The sequence below is a fragment of the Apis laboriosa genome, unplaced genomic scaffold, assembly GCF_014066325.1.
Source record: "Apis laboriosa isolate Shangri-la unplaced genomic scaffold, ASM1406632v1 scaffold24_cov149, whole genome shotgun sequence".
Lineage (NCBI taxonomy): Eukaryota > Metazoa > Arthropoda > Insecta > Hymenoptera > Apidae > Apis > Apis laboriosa.
Genome location: NW_025222499.1, coordinates 169,559 through 195,761, shown reverse-complemented (window position 1 = coordinate 195,761; position 26,203 = coordinate 169,559). Strand labels below are relative to the sequence as shown.

At 35.8% G+C, this 26,203-nt stretch overlaps 1 protein-coding gene across 1 annotated transcript in view; it reads right to left on the bottom strand.

Moving 5' to 3' along the window:
- LOC122713528 (dipeptidase 1-like) overlaps positions 1–26,203 on the bottom strand; it is a 155,856-nt gene that overhangs the window by 20,021 nt on the left and 109,632 nt on the right. The window contains exons 6-7 of the mRNA XM_043934084.1: positions 9,410–9,542; positions 4,044–4,194 (exon numbers count right to left, since the gene is read on the bottom strand). Of these exons, the coding sequence (XP_043790019.1) occupies positions 4,044–4,194; positions 9,410–9,542 (284 nt within the window). The remainder of the gene's footprint in view (positions 1–4,043; positions 4,195–9,409; positions 9,543–26,203) is intronic.

Genomic DNA, 26,203 nt, shown 5'->3' with positions numbered 1-26,203 from the left:
TTGAATTATCAATTACCAATATCAAACAAACAACGAAAAATTTTACCCTTCCATTAATTACGTACAATTGAAATTTTTGACCTCGTATAAAAAAAATACCGATACTTTTTTTATTCCCCCTTTATATTTCATTATTTATCCTCTCGCTCCAACACCTTGCACAATTTCTAAACGCAACGATCAACGACTTATCGATCGTCGGCAAAAGAAAGAAAGAAGGAAAGAAAGAAAGAAAGAAAGAAAGAAAGAATCCAATTATCTCCGCGTAAGCCTCGACAAATCCACCTCCACCTCCCCTCGCCGTTGATTCGTCTTCCGAGCAGAGAAACTGAATTCCATTAAACGGAATTCACGTTTCCTCGAGATATCATATCCTTACCTATTCCCTTATCCGTGCATTACGCCGATCCGTTTCGAGGAAAAATAAAATACTCGTGGCGTCGAAAGCGAGAGATTTGCTCGGCAGAGTTTCTTATTTACGCGGCGAGGTGGAGTGGGTGCGTCGAGGGGCGCATAAACTAGGCAAGGATTGAAAGGCTGTGAATCGGGTCGCGAGACTATTGTCGTCCCTCGATACTTTCGCCCCCGAAACCGGTTAGTTACGAGCTTACGAGGATATCGGCCGCGGTGTGTCGTATACGTTTTCGCGTCCGCGAATCGGTGGAGGAAGGGAGAGAGAGAGAGAGAGAGAGAGGGAGGAGGGATGATTCCTCCTCGTGGAAACACCGCGGAGAGTATAAATTCCGGCTCCGTGGAATTATAGTCGACTTAATGGCGGGAAGGACTGCGTCGAGCTATGTGGGTCGTGTTGCGTGTGGATATATTTTATAAGAAGTTGCTGCTGCTCTTTGTTTTCGAGAAGTGTGTTCCTCTCTGTGAAATTGATGCCCGATAGGAAGGGATGGGAAGGGGAGGAGGGGGGATGATATCTGGTGTCCGAAAGGAACTTGTCTTATCTAGCTCGATTTTCGATATTTCTTCTCTGCTCTCCAGTTTCTGTCTATTTTGTCTATAGTGAAATGTATAATTCACTTTAAAGGAGATTATTTTTGTTGGATTTCTTTCTGCCTTTCGTTCGTATTGATTATTTTTATTGGATAGAGGAAGGTTAAATATGTTAATTTAACGAAGTTCCAATTAAAGATGAAATTATAAATCGTACAGTTGGTGCTCTAGAAAGAGAAATTCTGTTCTGAGAAATTCATATTTGTAATTGATATACAATTACTATATAAATAATATAAACGAATAAAATAGTGCAAGAATATTACCATTGTATTTTGAATTCCATTAAATCATTCGTGTTAATTTTATAACAACCTCGAAATATCGAGAATCAAATATCGAAACCTCCTTCCTAGATCCAATCCAAGCAACGAACTGGACCGAATGATGTGGGTCTCAAAGATTCTCCTATCGTCGTACAACCGATTCCTTTTTACGAGAAGAGTTGATCCTTCTCAGAAATCTCTTTCATTCGTGTCTCAATCCGTATTGCACGCAGAAAAAGTTCCCTTCGCTACGGTTTCCTTTTCACTCGCTATATTTCAACGAAAATTCCCCGGCCCAAATCTCCCGGGGATCCCCTCCTTCGCATTTACAGGCTGCAAAGTTTCTTATTATTTTCTCCTTGGGCGGAAACTCGAAATCGGCCGATTCTCGAGGACGTGAATTCTCGATGCAAGTTTTATGCGCCTCACGATACCGTGACCCTTGCAAATGAAACTCTTCCTTCGATTCCGTTCGAATTTTTACACCAACACCATTGTAAGTTTATCAAGGGATTTCGTACAAAATTTGCGATGCAATTTTGAAAAATCGAAATTGAACCACGACACGATTATTGTTTCGCTTGAAATTTGAATTTTTGGAGGATGGAGAGAAACTATAGGATGTACTTTTCGTTTCTTTTCAAGGAAACAAAGTTGTTTGCGGGGATGTGGGTTAAAATTTGCGATACAATTTTGAAAAATCGAAACATCGAAGGGAATCTTCTACACGATTATTGTTTCGCTTGAAATTTGAATTTTTGGAGGATGGAGAGAAACCATAGTGTCGAGGATGAGATAGAAACGGAGTACTTTTCGTTTCCTTTCAAGAAAACAAATTTGCGATACAATTTTGAAAAATCGAAACATCGAAGAGAATCTTCTACACGATTATTGTTTCGCTTGAAATTTGAATTTTTGGAGGATGGAAAGAAACTATAGAATGTACTTTTCGTTTCCTTTCAAGGAAACAAAGTTGTTTGCTCGGTTCATAATGGGAATGTGGGTTAAAATTTGCGATACAATTTTGAAAAATCGAAACATCGAAGGGAATCTTCTACACGATTATTATTTCGCTTGAAATTTGAATTTTTGGAGAATGGAGAGAAACCATAAGATGTATTTTTCGTTTCCTTTCAAGGAAACAAAGTTCTTTTGGTTACGTTTGGTTCGTAAGGGGGATGTGGGTTTCGGCAGGGAAATCTCTGAGACAGTGGAAATTTTCTGTTCCCCGAGATTTCGGTTTGCTCCTCGAGCTCTTTCAACCTGATCGGGCATGGGAACGGGTTTTTCTTTCTTCTTGGACGAAAACGGTTACAAAGCGGTTAGAAAAAGTGGCCGGCAAAAGCTGCGAGACGGTGGAAGTTTCTTCGAATTAATTGAAATGGAAAAGGATCATTTGGCCGAGTCAAATGTTTTTACACGAGACAATGCGAGATTTCGGTGCCGATAACGATGCCATTTTTCTTTCGTACATCCTTTGGTTTTCTTGTTATTTTTATAAGATGTTTAAGGGAATAGTATAAGAAGGAAAGATGTAAAAAATAAAATTAATAGTTTGTAAACTGTAATTTTATAGGATAAATAAAATTTTAGTATTTATTATTATTATTTAATTTTTGATTTAACGATGGTGTTATCAAAAGGAAAGTATCGATTAGATTTTGATAGAGAGAAGAAGGGAAGTCTTTAATAAGATAAATCTATTTCATATTTTCATTGACCATTATAGGAACAAATTTGAACGATGAATATTTAAACTTTACTACATCGCAAGTAACGATAATAATTTTAAGAATAAAACTTTAAAATAAATTTAAGAAATATACAATTTCATCCTACTTGACAAAATTAATTTATGCAAATGAATAAATTATTTAATTCACTCGCTAAAGTGAATCTATCTTTTTTAGAAATTTTGCCGATTTATATTATAGATACTAAAATTAAATTGATCGTTATAATGAGGATATTTCGATATGAAATTGCATTGTATTATAATTTAATTGTTAATTAAATTATTCTGGAATCTCAAATAGATTATCAATTTATCCTGACGGTATTCCGAATATATTTTGATAGTTAATTAATGGACCGATATTATAACAGAGAAAGCAATTAAAAAAAATCTACCATATTAGTCAATTCTATTCACGGAATATTGTAATAAATTTCGATTCCAATTTAGCTTATCCAAACGTCATAATTCGAAACTATAATTGCAGAATATAAAGTAAATGATAAGAACGAACTCGATGAGGATATCTTTCGAATAAATAAAAATCTTGTATCTTATTTTAAATATTAATAATTATTTTTTCGCTCCTTTTTAAATATAATTTAGAATAATCATAAAAAAAAATACTTTTTTTACTTTTATAAGAATAATTATAAATATATTAAAAATTTTATTGAATTGAAGAAATACCAAAAAAAAAAAAAAAGAAAAAAGAAATAAATTATAAAAAAATGTAACGTACCATAAAATTTGTTCATTTTCTTACATTATTTTTAATTTTCCATAAAATTTTAGATATATCCATAGATATATTTTAATTTCTCTTTTTTTAATATGTGTGTTGGCTGTCAGTTTGTCAAAATAAAAAATTTTTCGCAAAATATTCACCCTTGTTCACACGTGGTAGTTATATTCCCGTATAATAAAGAATTATAACGAAATCATTGTGCTCCATTTTTATCTAAACAATATTTACAACCGTGTAAATATATATATATATTTTTGGATATTTCAAAAGTGGTATGGAATGTACTCACCAGGAAGTGTCGCAAGCATGCGTCAGGGTAAGGTATCTCGCGCCCAGGCCGTAAAATGTCCTGAGAACACCCAAGGAATTTCCAAGGGAGTGACCACCTTCCACCCCTATAAGACTTGCGATTTTCCCTTCTCGATGAGCCTCGATGAGACCTACGCATACGAAAAAAATATCACTCTTCGCGTTTTTCACTTATTCTCTATTTTTACTTTTTTATTCGTTGCTTCTCTCATCGCGAAATATAAAGAATATTTAGAAAACTCCGTTCCTTCCAAGACGATGATTCATTTTCAAGAAAGAAAATCTTTTAAAAAAGAAGACAAAGAGATCGAGTTTCTTTCCTAATTCGATTTCTCCAGGGAAGGAATTTCTTTGCGAATGCGTTACTTTTAGCCGCGTCTTTTACTTTTACGCGATGGTTTGACTTCTTCCGTTGTATTTTTTTTGAACCTCAACTCGTAGGAATTTGACCCAAAGTCTAATCTAATCCTTTTAATCCACGAGAAAAGTAATCAGAAACGAATGGAAAAACTCTTTTAAAAAATTACTCTATAAATAATCCAAGCAAAATTTCCTAAATGTCATTCCTTTTCCCCAATATTTACAATAAGAGCGTCCAAGTGAAATCGCGAAAAGAATCTTATATTTTCCTCCATTCGTTCCAAAGCCAATTCAAAGTAAGGTATTCCTGATCAGTATGCAGGTTGATGCAGATGGCGGCACAGGCAAGCGTTCCAAGATCTTAGACCACCGATCACCTCGCCACGAATCACACCTCCCTTTTCCATCCCTTTCCCTCGACCTCGTTTCGCCCTCCCACTTGGCCCAACTTTCTCAAGCTTATGAAAATGGCCGACAGTTTTCTGGAGCGGGGTTACTCGTCGCGAGAAGTTTTTACAACAAGGCGCGCTCCTCTCATTTTTTCTGCGACGGCGCATGCATAACGCGATCTTTGCTTTACGTTTGCCGCGGCGTGAGCACGCAATGGAATTCGTGCCCAACGAAATTTCCTCAGTTGTCGACGTTTATCCATTTGTAATGAATATGGGGAGGAAAATGCCGTTTCTCGAACGTGCAGTCATTTCCCTATCCCGTATTGGGATAAATGGAGTAAGAGTATTTAGAGAAATAGTGTTTGCGAAATTGAGTGAGATAGATTTCTGGTGTTTTGTAGATTTTTTTGAATTTGTACAATGATTCATAATATTCCTTTGCTCTTCTATATTTGTATTCATTTCTGAAATGGGAAGAAATAATGGAAATGATAATTATTCTTGAGACAAGTTGTGCCTTGGAAGTTTGTCTCTTTAATTCAATTACATTATAATTCAAGAATATTTTCTTTAATTTGTTGAAACTTCAAATTTTCGATTAAGGAAAATAATGTGATACTTTTTAAATAGAGCATTTATGGAAAATTTAAAATAAAAATATGCAAAAAGTATTACATTTTACACCTTTAATCCTATATTTATTTATTTATTTATTTTTTTCGTTTCCACACACCTTAGAAAATGAATAGTATCTCGCACAAATGTGTTTTAATTAAAGCCGTTTAACAATGTGGACTTGGTCAATTACACGGGAAATCAATAATACATTTACAAGTAACCATACACGAATACATATGTATCAATGTCAATAACAAATTGACACTTGTAATTTAGTTAGAAACTTCAACACAAGAGCGGGGCAGAAACGTCCGTTTCCATTCTATTCGGAAGTTCAAATACAAAGTTCAAGATGTAAGTAGGTTATAAACTTCAAATACAAATGTGCGAAATTCCAAGAATCCGCCATTACCTTAAAATGACGCGTAACAATTTCGAATAATACTATTATACTGACCCGTTCATCGAAGCTTGGATTTTCGTTGTTAAATTTTATTCGACTTTGTTCCCCCCTCTTGAGGAGTAAGAAATAGGGATGAAAAATTTAAGAGGAATATTGGGGCAGTTTTCTGCCGGAGGAAAGTCTTGATCGTGGAAACTTCTTTTTTGAAAGAACATTATATGCCAATTGTAGCATTCATCTAAGTATAACATTAAAACGAATTTTCGTTTCTTAAGACGCTTTGACTTTAAATTTTTATGCTTCGAATATTAATCAGTTAAAAATTAATTTTTAACTTTTCATTGAAAGATTCGCCAAATCGTGATTATTAATATTTATTATGGATTTATATTTATAGAATTTTAATTTTGAAAAAAATTACTGAAGGCGAGGGTTAATTTGTGATCTCGAAATTATTTTTTAATTATCCTTCATCAGGTGTATTATTATGTTCAATTTTTTTCAGAATGAGAAAGAATTACTTTAATCTTCTTCTTTAATCTAAATTAACAACACGTTTTTAAAAAACTATTTGGATCTTTGATTATTTAGCTCGTATAATAATAATTGGAAACCTGCGAAATTAATATTTATTAATTGTAATTTAAAGAATATTTTTAACTAATGTAGCAGAATTTCAATAATAATAATAATTTTCACGCACATCGGTGATACATCCGTTGGAAAACATTATTCCACCTACTTCCACCTACCTCCTCTTCTAAAGCAATTCCATTAAAAATACAAAATCCCTCGTGACGCAAGCAGGAAATTCCCTTCTTTATCCAGCATTGTTCAGTCAAACAATACTCGAGTTCCTCGTTTCTTTCAAGAAATACAAAATGATTCTTTCGCCAAAGAAAGTTTGGAAATTTACCGGGGGAAGGGGGGAGGGGCTGAAAACAAAAAAGCAAAGAGTCTATAACCTGCGAGGAAACTTGTAAAAGTTTGGGCGACAAGTAACCCCCCCCTCTCTTCTCTCCCTTTTCCTCCCCCGTTGGAAAGCTGTCAGCCATTTTCATAAGCCGAAGAAACTCTCGCCAACCGAATCGAGGTCGGAAAAAGGAACTTTTCACTTGTCTTTTCGGGCCTCTACGCGCGTTTTCCTTTCGTATTCGTCCATTCTTGAAGTCGAGACCGATGCGAGAACGGAAATATGGGGAATTAAATAAAACTTGGTCGAATAATGTTTTTGAATAAGGATTTTGATGGAATTGGAATTTTAACCGGATAGATTGATGCAATCGTGGGGAGCATCGTGGATATAATTTTCTTGACAGCCAGTTGTTACTATTCAAATTGGTATCCGTTTGATGGAACGTGTCAGAATCGGTTTCTTGCGACGTATGAAATTGAATATGAAATTGAAATTATGAATATCAATGAATTTGATAAAAATTTTATTTTGCTATTTTTTTGCGTTGTTTTCTAAATACGAGGAGGATCATTAAATAAAAGAATTCAGACTGAAAAGAATAAGTTCATCTTTTTTCCTAATTTCTTTGATTGATATTTTTATTGATTAATTGTTAACTTTGTTAATTGTTAATTGTTATCAAAGAGCAATAATATTTTTTTTCATTTTATCATCTCAAATAAAAGAAAAATTTGTGATGCTCAATCAAGGCCACAAATGTCAGCATAGCTTTGTATGAACGATGAGATATAATAATAGAGAGAGATATAATCTTAAGCCAAAATTCCAAATTTCTTGGCAAGAAGACTCGAACATCTCGAGTCCTCTTATTTCCTCTTATTACTCGTATTCTTTTAAAATAGATTTCGAATTTTGAATCGCTCTACATATTTGATTCATTTTATTATCGAAGGAAATAACGTTAAAATTTTGCAGGAAGGTAAATTTTTATTGATTATCAAGTAACCGCCGATAAGCAAACATTTTTCCCAACTGTCGGTAAAGCTACGAATCATGAAACGGTGTCACAAAGTTGGAACCAATAATTACTTTTCTCTTGAATGATACTTGCTCGAGCAATTAATACCAGATCTCCTTTGTCCCCTCGAGTTTCCTCGAGAGCAAACTTTCTGCCTAGTTTCTGTCGTTTCTGTTGCATCCATTGTTATTCACAGTTGGTACACCGTTTCTAAGCGATCTAATTATCAATGGGACAAGTAGCAATGTCTCAAACTTGAAAATTCCTCACTATCGATTGTTATTACGATCGAAATTATTATTCCTCGAAATTATTAATTTACATCATCAAACGATCGTAATTGCATCTTTGTCTACCATGATTTTTACTTTTTCAATTATCAAGAAACTTTAAATCGATAAAAAGCAATAAAAACGATCAAATGCACAAATAGAAAAATAAATAAATATACGTATCTTAATAGTTAATAGCCAGTAGTGGCGCTAGTATCCTTTTCTTTTAAAATCTAAAATTTCTTCGTTCTTCCTAAATTTCTTAACATTATTCAGAGTATACATCCTCCATAAACGCGTAATCAATGATTAAAGGAACAATGTTTCGAAGTTTCCACATCTCGCGATGCAGTTTCCACTTTTGTGAAACAGAGAATTATAAATCTTTCGAAATCCGTGATAATGCATTGTACGTTCACGGAAACGTAAGTCTCGATTCTTTTTCTGTATCTTAGCGCTATGAAGCTGCATCTTTTATGTCTACAGCAACCTTAGGGAATCATGGTTGATAAATATTGTCTGAACCATTACGTACACCTTGATCTTTCCGTGTTACAATTTTCCTCGAGACTATCTCGTTCCTAGAAAATTTCAGTTACACTTTATATATACACTTTATACACTTTATCTTCCCACCATACTTTTTACGTGGATGGAATCGAACGTATCTTAAATCTCTTAGGGTTTCACATTCGCGAAACGAAAATCTCACCGGATTCTCAATCTTTAAAATATAATTTTAAAGTGTAGTAAATAGTCGTGCAACATATTTATATTCCTTTTTTTTTTTTTATAATTCTTTAATTAAATTTAAAACGAATAGATTATCTTTGCAAGACAATTTTGTTTTTTTTTTTAATTTCTTTTAAAAAAGAAGATCCTGAAAACAATTGTTTAATTAGAAATTATCTTTTGCATATTTACATCCATTAATTCTTTGTACTTTTTATTTTATTCAAAAAATTCAATTTCTTTCCTATAATAAATTTTTTGCAATTTATGGACTTTACAAATACACAGACGTGTACCAATAAATTAAAACTAATTCACTATACATTTTGAACAGAGAGAGAGAGAGAGAGAGAAAGAGAGAGAGAAATTAATAAAATAACGTAAACGATTTTATTAATTCACATTTTAAATCGATGGACGAGAAATTGAATCGAAAAATTGTTTCATGATCGAACAAAAAAAAAAAAACAAAAAAGAGGAGGGGAAAAAAAAAAAGAAACAAACCATGCACGGTTAAAACCAATAAAATTCAACTTTGATTCGAAACCACGCACTTTCCACAATGCAGATTTTCCAGAGCGAAATGGTTTGCAATTAAAAACCGTATCGTTGGATCGAAAGTTCGAAACGCTCACCTTTTACGGAGGTAACCAAAGTTAAATGTTGAGCATTCATCTCGGCGAGGCGGCGGATCACGTCGATCTGTTCCAAGGAAAGTTGAACAGCGTTCAACTGTGCCGCACCGCATGGAACGTAGGCGGACCAAAACTGGAAAAAAGAAAAAAAAACAAGCGGAGCAATGGTTAGAAATGGCCTCTAACGATTTTATTCCCCCGCGAGGGGGCCGTTTTTGGTTTTAAATAAATTTCGTTTTATGGTAAAAATTGTATGAAAAAAAAAAAAAAACAAAATATTGATACAATTAATTGGATCTTTCGTACATAAGCCGATTCTTTTAATCGGTAAATCTTTGAATCTTTGATTACAGTTGCTCGTTAAAATCAAGTTAATATCGAGTTTATTTATTGGGAGAGAAGGATTGTTGATTTTGAAATTATATATAAATAATTCATTTAAATAGACTTATTAAGGATATTTTACAAATATATATTTACGTAAGAAATATTCGTATCCTGGATATTATCATTTTCAAGCGTTGTTAAACCTCGGAATCTTTCTTTCACGTTAAATTACAAAATTACAAAATTAGATTCGAGCGATTATCTTCGAGTGTAATCGATGCACGCTTATCTTTGCGCCTCGATAATCATACGTTCCGCTCAAACAAAATAGATGCTCTTTTACGCTTCGCTTAATTTAACCGCGAACTGTATCAAGAAGATTATTATCGTATCGTAATGCAATCGTTACACGGTTATATTAATTAATTCTGGTTGCGAAAGAATTTTTTTTTTTTTTCAAATAAAATCACAATGATATCCGATGATAAATATTTTTATAAATAATTTAGAGAAGAAATATTTCTTCTTCCAATATTTGTTCGTGATGAACAAACTCGATGAACTCGAAGATAAAATGAAAACGGGGACGATTTATCAATATTCATCGCAGCATTTAAGCGCTTTCATTATTATCGCGTGATGCTAATTAACCACCGATTGTAGCGCCGGTAATACGTTCGTAATCATAACACTTGAGAACACTTAGCAATGGACGAGATAGACCAGTTAATTAACGTCTCTCGCTGTGCGAATTACACTCACGCGAACCGCTCTCCCCTTTATTTTGAAAATAATAATTATTCACGGATAGTTGATCAGCTTGATGATAATTCATTCGTTCATTCAATCGAAAATGTATGATTAGAACTTATATAAAGAAAAATATAACTCGTCATTTAAATCTAAATTGACATTACTTCTTTAAAATTTTAACAGAAAATTTATTTGTTTGTCGAATGATAGAATATTTCTCGTTCCAAATATAAACCTAAATTGAAATTCCTTCTCTAAAATTTTATCTAACAGAAAATTTATTTATTTGTCGAATGATAGAATATTTCTCGTTCCAAATATAACTCGTCGTTTAAATCTAAATTGACATTCCTTCTCTAAAATTTTACCTAACAGAAAATTTATTTATTTGTCGAATGATAAAATATTTCTCGTTCCAAATATAACTTAAACCTAAATCATTGATATTCATTTCCTAAAATTCCACCTGACAGAAAATTTATTTCTTTGTCAAATAATAGCATATTTCTTGTTCGAAAATTATGAAAGAAGAAATCGAGACTTGGAATAATGTTAAAACGCAACAGGAGTTATCGTTTCCAAGATGTTATCAACCGTGCTTAGCCGGTGCACGGTTGTGACGAATAGAAAGTTGTCCAGGGGCGATTTTCGAGGGGTTTGGAAGAGACGGTCATGGCCTGGTGAGCCGGCCATTTCACCAGCCTTCCTCCCCTTTGAGAAGGGAACGTTACCAATTACTCGGCGGTCTGATTACCGTCGAGTTTCTCTGCCAGTGTAAATATTGAATTTACCCCTCCCCTAACCCGATTGGCATCCTTAATTCTCACGAGGAGGCTGTCGTGACGTCAACCTTATCATACTAATCGCGATACGTTGAAATTTCCACGAGCCACCCTTTCGGACAAAGGAGAATGACGAACTCTTTTGGATTCTTTGAATCTTATTTCGAACGATTCGTATTTCGATTCAGTCAAGCAAAAATTTGACTCGATTTGGTAAAAGTGGGAGGTGAAAGGAATTGGAAAATTTTTTTGAAAATAATAAAAGATGGTTATTGATAATCATGGATTCACGTTCACGAAGATAGACTGTGAAGAAATTTCATCTTTCTTAAGTCACACGCTTTGTAATATATACGAGTAAAAATGATTAACAACAAAAGAGAGATGATACGGGATGCTTTTTAAAAAGCATCGAATTTGAAACGATTGCCAACTATGAATAATATCGTAAAAGCAAAAGAATAAAATTACTTTCAAAAATGCTCGTTTAACGCGGAAACATTATTTTCTCCATTTAACGTAAATCGATCGCAATTATAACGTTAATGCAGTTTTAACGCGATACGATTTAAACGTAGCCAAAGTTGGGTGTAATAAATGGGGGATTCGGATAATGGAGGGATGGAAACAGCAAATAACACGAAGATTCGTTCAAGCTTATAACCTGTGTACATCTCTGTAATTTAAATCGACCTTAGCCAACTTATATCTGCTCGATTTTAACGAGAAGGGAAACTTTTTATCTCGAGTTTTATCGCGAGTTTTATTATTAATTACCCTCTCTCGAATTTCTTTTCCTTTTTTGGGAGGGGGCCCTCGATTCGGGAAACCAAAGGAAAATGGTTTCTTCGACTCTTTCTCTCTCTCTCTCTCTCTCCCCCCTCCCTCCCCTCGAAAAATGGATTAAACACGACGCGAGACTCGACGTTTCACGGTTGGCTTTTTACACCCTCCCTTCCCCCTCCCCCGCATCAGAGAAAATAATTGAGTTGTTGCCGCGTTGCCTGAAACTTTCACGGTAAATTGGGTATTTTCCCAACTATAAAATGACAGGATCCCAGGCTAAAAGGCGTTGGATATTCCGGGAACGATGTACACACACGGTCGAAAATGAAAAATTTCGTTTCGGAATTTTCCCCTCCCCCGAGCGAAACCAAGATTTTTATCCTCCCCCCGTAAATTTTTCACGGGATTTTGATTCGTATCGATCGATAAAATCGATCAACTTATCAATCCAGAAACGTAATATCCCTCTTTCGATTAATCACTTTCGAATCATTGAACAATTGTAACAAATAATTCCCTCTCCCCGTTATATTCCTCTCTCTCACAAATATAAAAAAAAAAAAAAAAAAAAAATAGAAGCAAGATCGTCCAATCCGACGCATCCGATTTAACCGATCGAGTTAACGTCCCAACCCGAGCTCTAGGTTGACGGCTCTATCTTCCCTGTGACACCCGGTACAGTTAAGTAGCGGCGCACGCTGAACGCGCGTACACGGGACAGTGGAAATGGCGGTTAATAAGCGGACAGGAGATAAACCCGTCCGACTGGAAAGAGACGTGCGTTCTTCCAGAAGAGAGGCAGATAATACCGACCGAGTTCGGCTCGCGTATTTTATTCAAAACACGAAACCATCGTGGGAGATGCGCTTTCCGTGATAAAAAAAAAGAGGAGGGGAAGGAAGGAGGGATGCACGGAGGGATTGAAAAAAAAAAGGAGAGAGAGAGAGAGAGAACAAAGAAGAGAATACGATCAAACTGGAGTTTTTCGAAGAAAAATATTCGATCCTAGAGCTCGTGCTAACAATTCTTTCTAACGTGGAGCGAAGAATAGGAAAAGAGAGACGAGCCCCTCTTCGTTCCGTCCGAGTTGAACAATTTTTGCTCGTGGCCAAAAAGAAAGGCGGTGGGGGGGCAATTAAAATTCTTCTCGATTTTCATCGCGCGGTCCACGCGAGTTTTCACCACATTTGAGTCGAGGAAAGCAATTTCAACCGTCATAGTCATGGAAAGGAGGGATGAGGGAGGGGGGGAATCTTGTTGATTCAATTACCTCCCCCTCCGGCTCGAAAGTTTTCTCCTTGGCCGTGTTAATTAAACGCGAGCGAGTCACGTGAACACGCGACGATTCTTTCTTCCTTTTTCTGTAGGATCGGATCGCGTTTTTCTTCTCCTGTAAAAATTGGTATCGTGTAAAAGTGAAATTTTTCATTTGTAATTGTGTTTATCATATTAATTGTGTGATGATCGTCCATGAATCGATTTTATTACGACGATTATTGTTCGATGCGAAATAAATATATACACCTGAAAGTAAAAAAAAAAATGTGAGAATTAATCTTAACATTTAGAAACTTTCTAAATTAAATCTGAAAGGGGTTCATAATAATAATTCGATTCAAAGAATGCTTCAAATCTAAAAATTTGAAACAATTTCGAGGTAAAGTTTTCAGCCGAATTTTCGCTGAACAAAAGAAGAAAAAAAAAAAAAAAGAAAAAAGAAAAGGAAAAAAAAAATTCCACAAAAGGATTAATATTCTTAAGGAGGCCTCTTAACCCGATCTCATTTCTCGGCCAGCGATAACCAACAGAACGAAAAGTTCCTTTGATAACGATACCGAGACTGTAATAATGGCGGTTATTTACGCCATAACGAAATCTTTTATATAAGACGACGCGCACACTTCTCGAAAAGACACGTTTACACGACGATCCCTTTCTTTATACGTATATTTCTTACTTTGCCTCCTTCCCCTGCCTTCTTCTTTCTTCATCCCCCTCTCTCATCATCAACAATCTCACCGAGAAAATGACTCTCTTGCTTCCTCTTGATTCGAGGTTTTACACAGGTAACTCGGCCGTGAAATAATGCAATATGATTCGAGGAGATGTGGTAATGGACAATGATCGATTATCGTCGAAGGTTTCATGGTTAAATTTACAATCTTTATCGCAATAATCGTTAAATAAATTAATAGATGATTAAAAATAACTTGAACATCTTTATATATTGATTCTAACTTTATAATAAAATATTTATTATTATGAGAAAATAGAAAATTGTGTATTTTAATAAAAACAAGAATAAGCTATTGATGATAGATGAAATATCTTGAGATTCGAATGTAAAAAGTCTTTGATTATTTTGACCGATCTCGACGACGATCTTCTTTATCTTTATCTCGCTTTTTTGTCTTTTCTTTTTTTTTTTTTGAGAGGGGAGAGGAAATCGATATTAGAACGGAGAATTCGACTTCTGTTTTCGTAGACGGAATTTCGTTGTTTTTCCTACGGGCCAAAGATCCTCCAACTCGGTAAACAGGATAATTTTCGCGGGATATTTATCGACGTTCAAGCATTTTCTCTGTTATCAGCTTCCCGTGACCGGGACTTTTATTGACTTTCCAGCTTTTCGATTCTCTCCAAGTTTAAGCTGGAAGGAGATCAACTTCTAACTAAGCTGCTGGCTGGAAATGAGAAATTTCTTTCACTTCTTTCCTTACACGGAAAGATTTTTTCCTCCGCGGGCGGAAATTAAATTGCTCGAAAGAGACTTTTCCCCCTTATTTCTATTATTTAAATCGAATTTCCACCCGCTTTTTGAAAAAATTGAATATCGCGTATCACAAATTATTCAATCGTCAAACATTCTTTTGCGTATCTCAAAAGAAGATCCTTTCAGAAAATACAATTTCAATTTCTTTATCTCACCACCCATACATATATATACACACACACACACACACGTATTATTATATTATTCTATTCTTCCTTCGAACAAACTTTCCTTTCCTCCGGATCGATCGAAACAAACTCGAGAGGGCATCGAAAGTGCATTAACACTGGAAGGAGATCTGCATCGTGTAACTTCGGCATGGATAAAGGCTCGAGGCCGAGGAGGAGGGGGAGGGAAAACTCGTTTCCCGAATCCCCGATGAAAAACTCGAAAGGAAGCGAGGATAACCGCGAAAAGTGCTCGTGACACGGAATTTCTGGTCACTCGCGTACAACTGCGGTGGAAAAGTTTCGTAACGCGGACTTAACTTGATCGAGAGAGAGAGGGAGGGAGGGAGGAAGAGGAAAACGGCGAGTTAACACAAGGGGATTGAAAATCGTTAGAGCAGAATAAATTGTCCAAGTGAGAATGGGTTGTATAGTTTTGACAGGGAGGGTGGCGCGAGTTTATTGAGCGAAGAAATTGGATTAAACGTTGGTCCTTATTATAACGAAATTCGGGAGGGGTTCGTAAGGAAAATGATCCTCGAATAATTCTTTTATTGCGAGATTAGTTGTAGCTTCGTGATTCGATTTAGATCAGAAATTTATGTTGAATACGTAGTGGGATTCGTAAAAATTATACTAATACGTTGTTGTATAACAAGGGATGAAACGTTTGTTGAAATTAGAAGAAGGAAGGTTAAAAATTTTTAGAATATCTTTTTGTTGGTATCTTTTATATAAAAGATAAAATTGACAGCCATTAGTTCTGTTTTCTCTCTTTTCTTTTTACGCAATCAATTCGATCTTTTTGCAGAATTTAGGTAAAATTTTTCTATTTGTATATTTTCTTTTTTTTTTACATATACTGGGAATTTAAGTCGAAATTACGTCTAGGAATTAGGTCACGAATCGAATATAGTGCAATTTCTTTTTTTTTTTTTATTTCGTTTTTACACGTAATTGTTGGAAATTTTCACGGGGCCATAGAAATTTATATCGCGGGGGCCATTTATCGCGATGCAAGAAAAGAATGTGTTGCAAATTATCTGTCGCGGAAAAATGTATGTGCGTAATTAATAATTGAATACGGGCAATTACACGGAAATAGCAAGCAATTGTTAGACTATAGCGTTAGCAATAGCTTAAAAGCTCGTACAATTGCATCAATAGTTTAATTCGAAATCAATTTTTGAAAAGGGTTATAAATTATTCTTGTTGCACGTTCTTTAATAAAATTATTCTTGAATATATCTCGAATAAATAATTTTCTACAAAGGCATAATATTATAAACTTGGACCGACCTTTCAACTGACCTCATATTTAACCTTTCCTCTTTTAAAAAAAATAGTACCTACTCTCGCATTTTTGCGGATCAAGTTTCACTTACCTCTCTACCAGAATTAAACGGATAATCGATTTATAAATTATTTAAAAAAATAATAGCTTATGATATATTTATATTATAAGATGTGTTAAATTAAGATTTTATTAACAATCAAAAAATTGTCGAATTAAAAAAAGGTATTGTATATATAATTTGAATATTATATCTAATCACAATTTCCAACGTGTAACCAATAGAAACCAATTACCGATAATGTCCATTAGTCCATTGACGTTACGTCTGCAGCATGGTGTCAACTCATTATTATCGATGGTCGAACGAGAAAGCCATATAGAGAGGCAGAAGTATAACACCGAGGGAAGGAAAATGATCTTTCAGGAAACCAATTCGTATCGAATCCTCCCCAGAAACCGTAAAACATATAGCTCCCCCAATTTCCGTTACCCTCTCGCAAGGGTGAGAACAAATTCATACTTGTTCCTTTACTTCTTCGAAACTAAAAGATTCCGTTATTTTTTTTTCTCGAATAAAATATGATAAAATTCGTGAACAATTTTAAATTTTCAATATTCGGTTGATTTAATCGAAATCGATTAAAAATTTCAATTCTTCAATTGTAATATCAAACTGATAAAAATTTGAATTTCGCGGGCGTGCAACTATGGTGGATGCACGACAAATTTATTTCTGGATCATGCTTGTTTCAACAAGCCTTATATATTTATATATACAAGTCAGATTAAAAGTTCATCCTGATATTCAATTATATTGTATTATGCATAACAAGCATATTCTTAAATATATTGTATCGTGCATATAGGTTCTAGAAATATTTATTCATCGAGGAATTAATGATTCTACAAACGTTACTTAAATTAACCTTCTATCCAATTTTTTTTCTCTGCGACGATATACCTCGATACCTTTAAGAGCAACAAATTTCCAGTCCATCGATTCTTCGATACGAAACACGGTCGTATATCCGATATTTGCATCATTAATGAAATAATGGATTCTGAAAGCATCCCCGCTTCTTACGTTCATTTCATCAGTTTTCGAATCGGGGTCAAGGAAACGGTCCTCCGCATCCCTCCCCTTCCTATTTTCTGGGGAGGGTATAGGCTTTTATCTGCACGTAGACACTCGTGAAGGAAAGAGGAAGGAAAGTTTTAGCCAGGTATAACAGGATCCCCCCTCCTTCGTTGACCCCCTCCATCGTTAATACGGTATGGATTCATTTTCAAGTAAGTTGGATCGATTTATCGGCGTGAAAGTGATTCCTCCAAGGGAAACCTTAGAGACGTCGTTTCCATGGGAAAGTGCTCAATTGGATTATCGGATGACCTCGGCTTTAGACCTTTTTCCCCACACTTGCCTTCCTTATATTTCACCTTAACGCTATCGCTTTTCTTACTTACTTAATTGTCTCCCTCCAGGAAGAACGGTATTTTATACAGTTATTCTTAATTTCCTTTATCTTTCTTTCTCCACCTTTCACGAGGTGGAGAGGATAAGTTTGATCTTCTATCTTGAAATTTTAACGGTTCGACAATGGTTAATCAGAATTTAATCCACCACCGTGATTAAAATCTTGACGCGCTCGAAATTGGTTTTTAAAATTAAAAATTTTTTCGAGCATCGTATTAACGATATGATGCGATAACGAAAGTTGATTGAACATTCTTCATGACTCGTTCTCAATTTTCCACTCGAAATTTCGCTATTATACGATACGTTGATCACGGTTGTGGTCGCTTGTTTCGAATACTCTGTCGTGTTGTACCATTGCTCAGTCACTTTGTCCATAGTGTGTACCTCTGAAATCCCAATTTTACACATACATCACGGGTATGTTACGTTTTGGAAACGTTATTTTATCTCGTGAAATTTATGAGAATTAAATATGTAGTTGGATGGAAACTACAAAAAAAGATTTAAAAATAAGAATACACGTAGATCAAATGATCGAAGTCCATTGAAATTAAAACAATTTTCAGATGCTTTTTTGCTCGAATTTTTGCATAAAAATATAAATCAGTTAAGAAAAGGAATTACAGAAAAGGTGCTCTTTCTCTTTTTAGAAGCTAGTTGTCAAGTGTATAAAGCAAAGGAAGATAAAACTGGGATGAAGAGTCTAAGACTTTAAAGCCCATTTATATTTTGCTACTTAAAAATTAAACAATAAAAGAATATGATCATTCAACAAGTAATAAATTCCCATCCCATAAAAATAATTATAATATAAAATAAAGTAATCTTATTTCCAAGTCTCTCTAATTAATTAGCTAAAAACCTGTATAATAATATAATTTCAAATATTATTCCAATCTGTAAAATACAATCTTGAAACAATAATATCTTAAAAAAATAAACGACCACCCATTTTAGAAGAGATTTGTATTCTCTATTTATCTTTTTGTTCTTTTTCCCCTTTAAAACAAACTGAAATAAATTTACAGGTTTAGAAAACAACGAGAAAAGAAATTCTCGCTTTCACGAGAATTCTTCTCTCCCGTATGCGCCTCCCGTGCTCGATCAATTTACAGGGCGTTCCGCACTTTTCCGAGTAGTTTCCACGTAACCCTACCTTGTTAGACGTCAAAGTCAATATGCAAACGAGGAAGGGGCGAAGTGGTGCCTTATCGAGTTTTAATATTTATTCGTGCCGCTGGGACTGTGCACTTCCCTTCTAGGAGAAACTAAAAAATTGAATTCCGGGCGGAGGAAGGGAGTAGGCGGTCGCAGGCCGATGACAATGGAGGAATTGCGCCTCGATAATCAAATTACAAATCGCCAATAGCGCAGACGGGAGGAGGGGGCTTTCTAGCTCTTCTCCCCCCCGAATGAAACGCAATCGGAATTTCAGATCCGGTTTTTCCTCCTCTTACGTTCCTTTTTCTTTTTACCTGCGAGTGTCGAAACAGGAGATGATTCACGGAGAAAATGGGGAGAGTAACACGCAAGAGATTATCTCATCTCACGATTCAATCGCGTAGAATGCTTTCATTCGTGGTAGAACAGTAATTTCAATGATTTTTGCCACGTCGTTTGTCTCTGAATGATAAAAAATTAAATTAAGTTATATCTTTTGCTTTTTGGAAATACCCTTTTTGGAAATACCCTTTTAAGTATAATTATAGCACGACGAATTTGATGGCGATTCTTCCAAGATTTTTCGAAAATTTTCCATTTTACTTCGCATTTACACAAAGAAATTTAATCTTCGACTTATAGCCGAACAATTTGCATCTCGCTCCTTTTTTACCGGTATTTATCTTGCCCCTTTTTGCTTGTTTAATCTTTTTCCACCTATCTTCCACGTTTCTTTCCAGTTTCTTCACCATTGTCATAGGAAGACGAGAAAATTTAAAGCTCCCACGTTGCCCGTGGAACCGCCTCGTCGATTTATCAGCGAAACTCGGGTTAAATAGAGAGGGTGGAAAAACGGGAGGCGAGGGTGGAAAATTTGGGGGAATTGTAACCGATCGGAAGAATGAAAAATATCCTGGTGAGAAAAAAATTTTCCCTAGAATTATGATTGTTAACTTACGAGCACTGTGGATCTTGTTTTCTGTTGAATATTTTCTCCCTCTCTTAAATGAGATTAATTATATACCCGTGGATTTTATAAATAGAAAATACAAAATTTTCTGACTGTTATTTTAAATTTTAAAGTTGCTCGTTGTTATACGAATAAACAAGTCACAGAGACGTCGTGTCGAGTTGTAGGAATCGTGAGATTACGAATTATAAGAATAATCAGTTTATGAAAAATTAATTATGAAATATTTCGATATTTTTTTCCAGAAACACATTAGAAACATCTATTATATCGCGAAATTATGGCGAATATAAAGTAAAGGATGATTAGGTTATAGAAATACGAACAGATTTTATCGTAGTTAAATTGCTCCAAATGAAATGGAAAAAGAAAAATTTGATCCAAATTCGAAACATAATTTGGAAAGCGCATAAAGCGATCAATATAGTTTAGACGTAGTTTTAATGAACCTGTTCTCACAAATTGGGTACGTTTGGGAAAATAAACGAGGGGGGAGGGAGAGGAGGACGCATTTATCCTCGGTCTGCTCGAAATGAATCTTCGATACGGCGTGCGGTCTGTTGTTAATTGCTGAAATAACTTTCTGCAGCGCATTTACGAATTCCGGTTCAGCCTTTCCGCATAACTACGGTTTCCATATACTTTATCACGTGGAACGCGCGTGGATATTCGTTTCGAAGTATTCCAGACAGGTCGTGTATCGCATTCTGGATATGTTTCGGTGGTTGGATGGATGAATTTGAATCTGCGATGATAAACGTTAAATTTCGATTTAAGATTTTTCCTCGCCTTCGAAGAGGTTTTTTACCATTTCCTCTTCGAAGAGAAAAAAATTAGAGAGCATCGAGGGTTTTGCAAATTTTTAACGAGAAGAGATTGAATACTTTCAATTTAATTAGGGATTACGATGATTTTAATCATTTTTAAAGCAATAGGAAGCTTGTAAAGGAACGGAGTCATAACTCACTATTAATTGGCTGAATTAAACAGATGATATTCCAAGAAGTTGAAATACATCATTAAACTCGAATTCTCCAAGCTTTGACTTAAACTTCATCCGCCCAAGCCGTTTCATTACTTGCTCGCACCTTCTTAATTACAACGCACCTATCTAAGTTTCCAGACAGACGGACTTTCTTCCACGATATATATCTCCGTAATATCAACCCGAAAACGAGTTCATTTTCTTCGCCCCCGTTTAATATTCAACGGGATCAGGCGTCGATCGATCGTCGAGGCTCGCGATTATGTACAACTTGCAGATAAAATTAATTCAAATTTATAAGTTCGATCACGCGTAATTAAGATTCAAGATCTCCCACCAACGATACGAACGAATGAATTTCCAACTTCCTTCAATTAATTATTCCAACGATTCGAGAAAATTATTTTACTTAATTTTCATCCAATTGTGATAAATGATAAATTACGATTTAAATAAATTCCGTATTATTCCGCGTGTTGGAATATTTGGAAAGCGTCGATACAAGGGGATTCAGAAATAAAAATATCGACTCGAACGTGATCTTCGTCCCCGAAAAACGAAAATCTCGGGACAGATATGGAAGATGCACGTTGCCCGCATAACAAATATCCCCAGAGCGGGGGAGATTTATTAAAATCGGCTTGGCTGGCTGAAAAATTTGAGACGCATCTCCCCACCCGCGGATGTTTTTCACGGAAATTTTCGTGGAACTTTGCCTGGTCTCGAACTTCCCAGACAGGATCATTCGTAATTCAAAGACGCATCCATCTCTTATCTCCGCCTGTGCATATATGTACGCGTGAGAATAGCCCCAGCATTTGCAAACTTCTCGGCAGTTGCGTTACTTCATTTTCAAGTGTTTGTTTTCTTCGGGATTCGCAAACGTCGTTCGTGATGCGAGCTGGTTGAAAAAAGAGCTAGTTCTCTTTCTTTCACTTCCTCCACCACCGCAACAGATCTGTCTTCTCTTTCCTTCTATTTCGATACACGCGTTGCGAAACAGGATTTGCAACAAGAAATTTCAATTTTGTAAACAACGGGTTTGATCTTTTTGTTATTAATAAGATTAAATTTTTGACTCGACGAATTCGAAATATCGATTTTCTTTGTCGATAATTATTAATTGTTTCTCTCTTCTCTCTTTAATGTTACCATGTAATTTTTATCCGTAAAGGAAAATTGAATTTTGAATTTAATTTCCTTTATAATAGTTCGTGGGATTTATAATTTTATAACGAAAGAGTCGATAAAATACTATTCATTATTTCTAAATGTTTATTTATTTTGAATATGGAAAGACATAAAAAATATCCAAAGTGATGTATATATATATAGGCGTAAGTCTTTCAGATTGCTTGTTTATCTTTGTCTCGTCAAATTACCATTTCCATATCTTAAAAATCAATGGGAGCAAGTCATCCATATTGTAGAACAGGAAATTAAGCTTTTGGCGAACGGCCCGGCCAATCAATACTTCTCATGAGCAGCGTGCAATAAAACACACCTCTCGTTATTAGCACTCGTTGAATTCCGTCGAACCATTTCTTACACGAGAAAAATGGGGCAGAACAGCCGCGATAAATTTTACTCTGAACGCGATTGAAACGCGAATTATTCGAGGAAAAATCCGTTCGAGGATAAACTGAATACGTTCATTATTACAAAACTCGCTGTGCAATTTGTCAATCGTTTCGATTCTATTTTCCAACGTAATACCTTATCATTTGTTCACAAAAATTATACATCGTACACATTCTATCTCTTCCAGTGCGACAAACGAACAACTTCGTGTACGAAATTCTTAAAACTATCTTCTTCAATTGTTGCTCATTCATATCGAAACATTGTAACAAATTATTAATTAACTAATCCCATCTCTTCTTTTTATCAATAAAATCAATAAAATCGTTTCGATTCTATTTTCCAACGTAATACTTTATCATTTGTTCAGAAAAATTATATATCACATTCATCAAGCTCCAGTGCCACGAACGAACAACATGGTGTACGAAATTCTTAAAAGTATCTTCTTCAATCGTTGCTGCTCATTCATACCGAAACAAATCATTAATTAACTAATTCCATCTCTTCTTTTTATCAATAAAATCAATAAAATCGTTTCGATTCTATTTTCCAACGTAATACTTTATCATTTGTTCAGAAAAATTATATATCACATTCATCAAGCTCCAGTGCCACGAACGAACAACATGGTGTACGAAATTCTTAAAAGTATCTTCTTCAATCGTTGCTGCTCATTCATACCGAAACAAATCATTAATTAACTAATTCCATCTCTTCTTTTTATCAATAAAATCAATAAAATCGTTTCGATTCTATTTTCCAACGTAATACTTTATCATTTGTTCAGAAAGATTATATATCACATTCGTATCAAGCTCCAGTGCCACGAACGAACAACATGGCGTACGAAATTCTTAAAAGTATCTTCTTCAATCGTTGCTGCTCATTCATACAAATCATTAATTAACTAATCCCATCTCTTCTTTTTATCAATAAAATCAATAAAATCGTTTCGATTCTATTTTCCAACGTAATACTTTATCATTTGTTCAGAAAGATTATATATCACATTCGTATCAAGCTCCAGTGCCACGAACGAACAACATGGCGTACGAAATTCTTAAAAGTATCTTCTTCATTCATATGCTGTCGTTGCTGCTCATTCATACCGAAACATTGTAACAAATCATTAATTAATTAATCCCATCTCTTCTTTTTATCAATAAAATTCACATGCATCCATCCAGTCGTGCTTAATGCGTTCGAAAGGGTCTTCCTCCTCGTTCCGTAAGCGTTCCGTTTGCTTGTAACCAACCAACACCGGGTGGAGGGGGAAAGTCTCGTTCAAATAAAGAACCGAGTGAAATCCACTCGTTAAGTAGCAAGTAGGAGGGAGAGGTTGCGTTCGCTCTTTGAAAATGGCTGCGTGCATCAGGGCTTCGCATGACCTAATTATGATAGCGGCGCGCCACTACACAGCAGAGAGCGAGTGCCGTTCACCCACTATAAATGGATGCCCGTAAACGGGTCCCCTCACGCGGTGCATCGCGATTATACCCCTCTCGTAATAACAACCAATCCGTCTCACCAACGTGAATGGCGATAGGGAGAGAGAGAAAGAGATGGATAGATGGATAGACAGATGGATAGAGCGAGAGAGGTGCAGGCGCGGAAGTAACGTTTCGCCGAAGCTCGAGTCTTCCGTAACCTCGGCAAAAGCCGATTGACGTATCGACACCTGCCACACCACCCTCCACCACCCTCCCTCCTCGATTTTATCTCCCCTCTTGTAAAACTTTGATTCGCTATTGGGGATTAATCGTTAACGATTAACCACGCTCCACTTTTCACGGAGGGGTGCTCGGTTTTATTCGAAAGGGGGCGGAGAAATTTTCTTTCCTTTCCTCCCCATTCTTTCCTCCCTTCCTTTGGGAAAAAAAGATTGGACAAAGTGATCGTACAATCTAAAGAGTTTTATTATATTTAGTTAGAGCTTCTTGCGCGATTAATAATGACACGAGTTTTTCTTTCTCTCTTTTTTTTTTTTTTTTTTAAAAATAGAACAAGTTCACAGGAGTGACGTTTTTCGATAGTTCGGAATACATAATTGAATAATTTGAACGTTCGATCAGAATTTCGTTCGCGTCAGTCGCAGCGTATCGGAGGAGAGGATAGGGAAACCCGTATATGATAGCGGTGCTTCTGTTCCTGTAGATGGAACAAGAGGCAAAAAGAGGATGCGCGTTATGCAGGGTGGGTTCCAATGATCTCCAACAGTGATTGACATATCGACACGTGCCATCTCTTTCACCTGGTTTTCTCGTCACTCGTACAATGAAATTTCACCTTTTTTCTCCCCCCTCTCTCTCTTTCTCTCTCTCTCTCTCTCCCTTTCTTCCCCTTCTTACTTTCAATGTCGAATTAACGAAGCTCGAACGAATGGATTACGGTATATTACGGAGGCGGAAAATTAGTTTCGTTTCATGCCTCTGCGGGCGAGATTTCGCAGATTTCGCGCCGCGCACGACCTTTGGCGTTTACGGCCAAATTTACAAATCGAATTTGCATGTGAAAGTTTATGCAAACGTTTAAACGCCGGCCGATAACGTTTGCCACAGACGCCGATAATTTTATGATAATTTTACGGTAATTTTCCATCCCTCCCCCGATTTTCCCTTATCTTTGATCGCGATGTATCGACACATTGGGCGGAGAGAGAACTTTGCTCATTAGCAATCCGCGTGCTCGGATCGTTTCCAATACGCCGATCCTTTGACTCTCAACGTATAAACAGGTTTGTTCCAGGTATGAATCTGGTGATTAGAAACTATTGATTACAGCCTGGCAATTACGCTCGAAAACTCGAATCGCGCGGCATTGGAATTTTGATGCGGACCCCGTGTTGATACCGAATTCACGATCGATTCTGAGAGAGAGAGAGAGAGAGAGAGAGAGAGAGATAGCATACGCTGAAAAGAATCAATTTTGAATCCTTAATCGAACATCTTGGATCAATATTCATTTTGCAATTATTGGAAAAGTGACGACGTGATGATATATCGTACGATTATTGTCGTACAAAAATTATATTTCTAATAAATTTCTAATAAATAGGAGTGAAATAGGAGTCAATTCCCAAGCGAAATGGGACATTTTCTAAATTTATTATTAATCTAAAATTTCAAATTACGAGTCCTCTCGCTCGATAGGCTCGATGGAGATCCGAATCGTTAAGGGATGGGGCGCGAGGTAACCGAGCCCGCGTAATTATCGCGTCGATAATCGAAGGGCAAAGTTTCTCTTAAACGTTGCCGGCCCATTGACACTGGCAGAGTCGTTAGGAACCGTGGTCCAACCCTTCCCAAGTCTAAATAGTACCGGTGCAAACTCGTCGAAGTTTCGAATGCCCAACCCGAATACGTAATGAGTACGTGGCCTGTTGGGTTTTGGCGGCATTACGCGAGCCCGACCATTATGACTAATCGTTTGGAACGCTTCGGCCCTATTTGGCCCGGGCAAATATTTCGCGTGTACGAGAATCAAAATTTTAACCTTCCATTTAATATTTCTTATACACGCGTTCGAAAACCGTGTTATCGCGCCAATTAATACTTTCTTAAAAGTTTAGTGAAAGAATATGTATAGTAGCAAGTATACCTTAGAGATTATTGGATGTTTGTATGAACGATTTTCACATTCCTCCTGAGTTGGTTATTACAATATTCGAAAATTTCTGAGGATCCAAATTGTGGTAAATCAAGTATTCTTATTTTTCTTATGGCAGGAATTTTC